This window comes from Syzygium oleosum, unplaced genomic scaffold (genome assembly GCF_021117445.2).
Source record: "Syzygium oleosum isolate NSW1041296 unplaced genomic scaffold, Sole_v2.1 Sole_v2.02, whole genome shotgun sequence".
NCBI lineage: Eukaryota > Viridiplantae > Streptophyta > Magnoliopsida > Myrtales > Myrtaceae > Syzygium > Syzygium oleosum.
In genome coordinates, this window is record NW_026607486.1 from 19,102,724 (window position 1) to 19,111,121 (window position 8,398).

At 42.7% G+C, this 8,398-nt stretch overlaps 2 protein-coding genes across 2 annotated transcripts; both read left to right on the forward strand.

The window, feature by feature from the left end:
• The first annotated feature begins 3,930 nt into the window (after positions 1 to 3,930).
• Positions 3,931 to 4,308, forward strand: LOC115673289 (cyclin-dependent protein kinase inhibitor SIM). Its single transcript, XM_030595410.2, has one exon. The coding sequence runs from the start codon at positions 3,931 to 3,933 to the stop codon at positions 4,306 to 4,308; it is 378 nt and encodes a 125-aa protein (XP_030451270.1).
• A 2,698-nt stretch (positions 4,309 to 7,006) lies between these two features.
• Positions 7,007 to 8,186, forward strand: LOC115668337 (non-symbiotic hemoglobin 2-like). The gene is made up of 4 exons (XM_056308274.1): positions 7,007 to 7,124; positions 7,359 to 7,473; positions 7,622 to 7,738; positions 7,863 to 8,186. Exons 1-4 carry the CDS (start codon positions 7,030 to 7,032, stop codon positions 8,013 to 8,015), a joined length of 480 nt encoding a protein of 159 aa, XP_056164249.1. The 5' UTR covers positions 7,007 to 7,029; the 3' UTR covers positions 8,016 to 8,186.
• Positions 8,187 to 8,398: the final 212 nt, after the last annotated feature.

The window sequence follows — 8,398 nt, forward strand, 5'->3', positions numbered from 1 at the left end:
TTTACTCTCCCTCTCAACTGCTTATTGATTGGGTTAGGTACTCTCTTATGTCAGGTAGCTACAGGAAATATGGCTTTAACCACTACAGCTGTAGTCAATTTTTTTTCTGATCCCAACAACTGCAACACTTTGAGTTTGGTCCTCTTCTCATTCATAGTGTCAAATTTTCTCTCTGACTTCTTTTGTTGACGGTGAGTTCACCTCAGAAAATGTCCCCCCTAACCAACCTCTGATAAACTCACGAAATTACGAATTCGTATACACATGCGATAACATTTCAAGTTCGACATCGGTAGGGGAGGTTCTGTTGAGTAATCCATAAGTCAACATCCACTCTCAAATCGTCACCACCTTGTATAGTTACTGATAAGTCAACATATACTTTCAAATGGTCACCACGTTGTATGGTTACTCAGAGCACTTCCTTTGTGGGATTGGCCCGTTACTTCTATTCATCAAATTTAAACGTGAATCGGAATGGAATAAAAGACGGGAGAATAGCTTTTCTCCAAATCTGTAGTGGTTATGCTTTTTAATTGCATTTGAATACTCGGCCTACAAAACTTCTGATTCAGATCAACAGCCTGTGCATAAGTAATTACTTTGTTGGTCATATATGAATTCAATCTTCTGTTTAGATAGAATGAGACTCAACTCATGGGATTCTTACAAAGTCAATGAAACAGGAGCTGATCCACTCGAGCTTTTTTCTCCCCAACTCAGCTTACACATACAGACAGACGGGGCATGGGTAAGTTAATGAGAAGTAATGTGAAGATGACCTTGAACATTTTATTGTGCATATATCTATTTATTTTTATCTTTTATGACAAGATTAGTGGAACTTCTAGCTCGGTTAATCTCCTTAACTCACTTCCTCCTCCTTTCTTTGGATCCGCAAAATAGATGATTTGGGTTCTTCTGCTTCTGCAGAAAGAGAACATAAGCAACAAAATGTCTAATTTCTTAATCAATCTTTGATGTCTTAATAACAAATAAAGGATAACAAAGAGAAGGTGGGTTTTAAAGTGTTGTTTCAATGCGTCTAATCAATTGAACACAAACCCCTAAAAAGGTTGGCCGAGTGATCAAACACCTAGCTTGGATTCAACATATTTCGTGTTCCAATCACGTCTCGCACGCTCAAAATATCCATGGGAGAATTTACCACATTATGGATGGAGCCTTATTGATGCGCGTAGACAAAGCGATTTTCGTACGTTTGTGAAAATTAGTAAAAATCGAAAGATTCGGATATCTTTATAAAGAGAATGGTGTCGGACCTCGAAGTGGATATATCTCATCGGAGTGAAATTTTCCAAAAGTAAGTAATGGTACATGAATGGCATGGGGACCAATCTAGGAGAGGGTGATATGATGTCCATGCACATAAAATACATTGTCTGCCGTCTAGGCCGGACATTGCACGTGGAGAATTTCATTTTTAATAACCGGCAAAGCAATCAAAATCCATCCCCCTTTGTTGTGTGATTGCGATGTACTGGGCAGACATTCGCATTCAAGTCTCCCCCATGGAATCCTAGGCATCCTTAACCAGAGTTTTGTCTTAATACTAAGCCGGGTATCATATGTTAATCCGCTAGTTAATGGACATTAAAGATATCCCATAATCCAAAAAATTTGCGGCAACTTTGTACCAAAAAAAGTTGTTTCCTTTTCTCTTATTAGTCTTAGGGTACAAAAATGTGCACAAAGATTGTGTTTGTCTTTATCCCACTTTATAAATATATATCATTAGTCAATAAACAAAACAAGTAGTTTATGTTTTCTACAAGATTTACCGAGCCTGCCTCTTTCCAAACAATTCATATTCCGAAACACCACACCGTTCATCTATATTGGGATAACTAGATACTCATTTCGTGCCCTCGTGATAGAAAAAGAAATTATTTTCATAACCATTGCTTGACAGGCAAAAAAATAATTAAAAATAACTTATTTCTAACTTCTTCAAAATGTGAAATTGCTTCTTGTCGATTTGATGTCTTCCGGAGAAAATGAGAACTTCCATACATTGACAAATGCATGATTCGAGTCGAGGGGGCAATAGAGACCATCAGCGCGCCTTCTAATTTCGCCTTCTAATTTCGCCTTTGATAGTGGTGGGGCTAGTAACGCTAGTAGTCTTAAACTTTTGCTCGATAGGCAATATCATTCTCAAACTTTACGCTCAATTGAATTAAGTCCTGTAGTTTTGATTGGACATTTTTTGTACGTGTCGAATGACTTAACTAGAAGAGTTGAATATACAGGGACAAAAAGTGGAAATTTTCTTTTCCAAGTTGACTTAAACAGAAACCGGTAAGAGCATAAAGATGGAAAAATAATATTAAATAAAAAAAAGGGTTTTTCTCAAAAGCTGTAATAATTGTGCTCTTTAATGCACTTGAATACTCGACCTCCGGTAGCTTCTCAAGTAGATCGACAACCCAAAAATTTTGGAAAGCTTTTACTATGTTGGTCATACGTATTAATCTTCTGGTCTGACAATTCTAATTACAAATGGGCGCACGAAACACCGGTCGATCGACGGCGTCTTTGCACGCTCGGGCTGCTCTCGAAGGCCGGGCGCACCGCTCCCGGACAGAAACATGGATGGGGGCGGCGATTTGCGCGCACCCGCGAGGGAATGACCAGCCGGGTCGAAAGATCCGAATACCCGTGTCGTGCAAAGGAATCGATGATCACCGTGAATACTACCTCGTCATACGTATTTAGAATTCGAAGAAAGAATAGTTAATTCTGCATGCATCTCATGAGGAGCAAGCCCGGACACTTCACGTGGGAAAAACAACTACATAAATAACCGGCGAAACCAACGTCCATCCCCCCTTTGTTGTGCGGTCGTGATGCGACACATCTTTTGTATTAAAAGTTTCCTCCATGGAATCCTATGCAAACCACCTTAAGGAGGAACTTGTCATTATACTAACCCATGTGTAATAACTTATATGTTCATTTTCGAGAGTTAACTGAAATAATTTGCATAAGTAACCCTTTACTTCTTCGAATGCACACTCCAATAACCTCTAGACAGAACGAGGGAGATTTCGGATAAATTGATCTGCAGCGAAAACGTGCGTGTTCGATGGTCGGTAGGGTGTTCGAGGGTCCTGGGGACCTACCCTGTGGACATCGATTTTGAACTTTTAGAACCCGTAACGCGCCATATAAGATCTCTGAACCACGTAAGAACTGAGAATTTGTCGGTTCTACCGGCCTTAAAATTCGCCGAAAGAACTACATGCATTGGATTTGACATCAGGAGTTAGGACTGAATCGACAAAATTTAAAAAAAATTTATGGGGTTAAATTGGTATCCGCACAATAAATTTCGGACTAATCGATCAATTGTCCCTATTTAGACATGAAAAACTTGTAAGGAAAAAGTAAAAGGGCGATGCATATCCACTAATTTAAGTACTTCACAAGGTAACCCGCGTGCCTTTCCCATGAGCTAACTCGTGCACAAGATACAAGATTTAGGGATTGACACGACTTTAGAACCTACCTCATACTCATCGACTTCGAAATTTCAAAGCCCGAAACCTAATCCGTGATCTTAAACACCCACCTCGAAACCGATCAGATCGCACCGGCTTTGCCGGTTCCCGCAAATTCCACATCTTCTCTCGCGCATCCCTAATTAATCCCGATTATTATTATTATTATCACTATCATTATTATTAGCTGGGCCATCTTCCAAAGAAGATGCACGAAGGAATAAAGTGACCGACAAACCAAACCACCTCCCTCTCTCTCTCTCTCTCTCTCTCTCTAAACCTTCATTCGTACGGCTTCGAAATTCGTTTCCTATATATAAACACGCAGGTGCAACCTCCCCCGATGCTCTCCTCCCTTCAGCCCAATATCCCTCTCGTCTTCTTCGCTGAATTCGATCCCCCAGAAATGGCGACCCATCTGGATCCGGCATCGGAATTCGGCTCCCCCCTGGCTCCGGTGCTCCCCATGTTGCCGCCGCCCCTCGAGGCCCGAGTCGGAGCCGCCGAGGCCGACGACCCGGCCGCTGGCGAGGAAGAGTGCGGGACCCCGACGTCCCGGAAGCACAGGATCCCGCCGGCCCTGACCTGCCCGGCCGCGCCCCGCAAGCCGAGGGCGAGGCCGACGCCGGCGGTCGTCCCATGCAAACGAGCCTCGCTGTCGGAGGATCGTCGGCTCGAGTTCTTCGAGGTCACGAGCCGCGGGGAGGTCGAGCGCTTCTTCAGGAGCTGCGGGGACGCCGCCGCCGCCAACGCGGCCAAGCGGAGGCGTTTCTTCTGCAAATGAGACGAGCGCTGGTCGGATGGAGAATTGTTCTCTCCTCCTCCTCTTCTTCTTCTTCTTCTTCTATATATTATTATTTTTTTATCTTTTGAAATTCCGTTTTTTTTTTGTTGAATATAGAAATATTCTTTTGTGTGCTGATGATGCACGTGAAATGTTTACTCGCAATTACTGAGGGTGAATTGAATTTTACTTGAACATGGAGAGAAATCTTCTTTATTAGTTTCTCCGTAATTAAGTTTCGAGATTTACTTAAAGAGTTTACGAACATCGCAACCTTCCCTAACCGAACCGGCTAGGTGATCATCGGACCGGCCGGCCCGGCCTCCAGGTGAGTTATTCGTGAATTTTCTCATCTTCGTATCCGGGTTCGAAGCGAGATAGATAATGCCTCGACTTAGGAAGTATAAAAGTACACATATTTTGTGAATTTCATAGACCATCATATATATATATTTAATTATTGAATTTAGCATCTTTAGTACCAAAATCGAGCAATGCTCGCATCAACTAGGTGCCCACGAGTCCAGTCAATTGCAACCATCGAAATCATTTAGATCTCATCTCACGTGAATTCCACATGAATCAACGGCCGAGATGCATTGGGCCCCATAAGCGCATCGGGAATTATTCTAGAATTTCGTGGGTCGCTCCCGCCGATACCCCTTATTTCGCCATTTGGTTCGCTTTTTGGGTTGAGAGGGACCCATGGGCTTCTAAAAAGGTGGACAAGATGTGGAGATCACCCACCGTCCAAAAAACAGCATATAGTGAAATCCCATGTTCATAAAAAAAAAAAATTTTAAAAAAAAGGAACTTTACACCCTTATAATATTTAATTATTGAATTATTTCCCTAATTAATCTCATGTAGGGTACGTATACGCCGGTGCCTTGTTACCGAAAGTGCTAAAGTTGAGGCAAAAAGGAAAGAACCCACAAAAACCAGAACTACAGAGGCACATTAGAAAATTATGCACCTAATTATTGTACATCTCATAACCATCGAGTGGGACCAAAAACTTATTAGACGCACAATTCCGACGGTCGATGGGTCCGATCAAGGAGACGGATCATGTGCACGATAGTATGATCTATTGTATATGACGGGTGTTAAAGAAGGTGTGTGTGGGCACGAGCGGACCTAAGGGGGGTCGGTGGTGGCACCCTCCCCGCCTAGGTTCAAAAATATGTGTACATATATGTAATTTATTGAAAATATGTGTCTCGACCCCCAAGTTGGAGTTCTCGGCCCGTCATTTTGGGTGGGCTCGAGTCATCTCGTGACAACGGGTTCGTCTCACACATATGAGTAACTAATTTACTTTCGGTAATAATCACGTGTTATGCTCTCGAGAGTCTAAACTGGTGTATGTAAATATTTGAAAGAAAAAAGAAGAAGAAGAAGCGCTTTGACGTCGAATAAATAATTCAATGGATTGGAGCGGTATACGGGTCGTTTGAACCGCCCGGTTCGAGTAGATGGGAAAGGCCTCAAACAATTCGAGTCATTCGTGTGCGATGCCATTGGATCAGGAGTAGCGAAAAGGGATGTGATAGTTGATTAGGCGACATCCCATGAGTTTGCAACACACAGCTAGATGGGTTGGGACAAGCCCATCCGAAAAATCCTTTGCCCATTCTTGCTTTATCATTTCAAAAAAAAAAAAAACCTTAAATCCTCTGGCAGAAAAACTCGGTCGGGACTACGACGTACGAAGAATTTCTCGCTTAGACCGAGCCATTCTAAAAGAAATTCATCGGGCCTATCCCGCACGGATGACGGGCGATCGATGGTTGGACAATGATCACTTTTAATTTAAGTGTCTTTTTAGGTATAGGATAAGAAAGTAGTGTCACGAATAAATATGTTTAGCGTGTAATTATATTAGTGGCATGTTTAGCGTGCACTAGTAGTATAAGATAATCCTTTTATTAAACAAGTGAGATTGGAGATTATACAAATGCCTGCCTTACATAACTCATAACAATATATTAATTCACGGAGCGAGAGAAAAGAAAACATGTGGAGGAAATTGATAGGCCCAATTTTTTTTTTTTCCTCAAGGGAAAGAGGGCGACTGGTCAAATTGATAGGCGTCTCTGCCAGCGATTTCCGGGAAAAAATTATCTTGAAAGATTCGATTGGCAAATTGCCAAAAGGTTTATGACTAAATTGGCACAAATGTAATAGATTTAGGACTTTTTTGGTAAGACAACACGATATTAAGAAAGTAATATCTTGGTTTACGATTGATTAATCAAGTTAAGCCAGACAAACAAAATTACATTTACAGCGATTATATCTTACTTGAATCAAGTTCAGCTAATGTTTTTTTGGGTCGGAAAGTTCAGCTGGTTTTTCTTTTCCGGTTGAAAGTTCAGCCAATTGGCTCGTCGGACTCGGGAGACGTACGAGCTTGGGAGTTTAGACTTTTTAGATACAAGGATAGGCCACCTAAGCAAGTGTAAAAATATCTGTACGGGCTTGTTTGACACGTACGTGCGACCAAATTTCATTGGTCAGAATTCACAATGCCCCACAAATTTAAGAATAGTTTACACATGGCCCCCACGTCGAGACTTTCTTTCTTGTTGGGCAAGTGTACAACTCGTCATCGCAGCCATAAACGAACGCCAGCGACGCAGACGTGCTGGCCTTTATATGTGAGCCACTTCACTCGCAATTGCACTCGCGCACAGAGAGAGAGAGAGAGAGAGAGAGATGGCAATAACAGAGAAGCAAGAGGTGCTGGTGAAGGAGTCATGGGAGATACTGAAGCAAAACGTTCCTGAGTACAGCATTCGCTTGTTCTTGCGGTGAGTTCAGAGATGGAGAGAGAGAGAGAGAGAGAGTGAGAGCGCTATCGATTTCTTGCTATGTATGATTGTGTTTGTGTGTATACGTTCGCTAAGTTTAAATGTGTCGGATTTTGTGGGATTGTAACTAATTATTTTGAAAGCTGAAACTGTTAGATGAAAGAGTGATTTAATATTTCAGTATTCTAGTGAAATGGTTCGTCTGTTGATGCACGAAAATGATGTGTGTAAAAGGATAATGGAGGTCGCCCCGCAAGCCAAGAACATGTTCTCCTTCCTCAGAGATTCGGACGAGATCCCCCAGAACAACCCCAACCTCCAAGCTCATGCCATGAAGGTCTTCAAGTTGGTGAGTCTCTCTCAAACACATCATGCGTATGACATAATTATCTACAAACCCTTGTTTTCGGCTTTCGCTAATTAATCTCTCCCTGCCTCCATCCGTTCTTCCCTTTCCTCGGTGATTTCGCTTATACTGTCTTGTCGTGCTTAAACAGACGTGCGAATCGGTCGTCCAACTCCGTGAGTGCGGCGCGATTGCGATCGCGGGTTCGGCTATGAAGCACTTGGGCTCCGTTCATCTCAGGATTGGAGTCACCGGTCGCGACTTCGATGTCCGTAACAGATGCCTCGGCTCCTCTTTCTCAGATTAAATTTGCATGTTGTTGTGCTTATACCTCCATTAATCATCATCATCACGTAGATTGCCGTTGCTGAACTCACTGATCTGTGAACCAGGTGGTGAGAGATGCGCTGCTGAGGACGATCGAAGAGGCGGTGGGAGAGAAGTGGAGTGAAGAGATGGAGGGTGCATGGGGCGAAGGCTATGACCAGTTGGCTGCAGCCATCCAAGCAGAAATGAAGGACGATGCGGCCCCGACCGCTAATTAAGCATTCGGATTTTTTTTAGGTTTACTGCCGGTCCGAGGTATATGATCTTGTTTAATGTATGGAGAGTGTGCGTGCTTGTGATAGGGTAATTTTGTTATGGTTTTTTGTATCGCGCCCTTGTGACATATGAAATAATTGGGTTAGTCGCCCGTGTGTCGAGAATTATAGTGAGATCATCTCTCTAATCTCCAGTGTTATGCTTGCTCGGGTGGACTGCTTTAAGTTTTGCTAGGATGAGTTCGATTCATATCAAAGTGAATCCGTCTGTCCAATTCATATTATAATCCTGCCGGAAACAATTGATTACGTTCGTCGCGTGCACCCACCACGCTCGCAAGCCATGCTAGTCATTTCATCAATGCAAAGAGGAGGGGTCGTGTAGC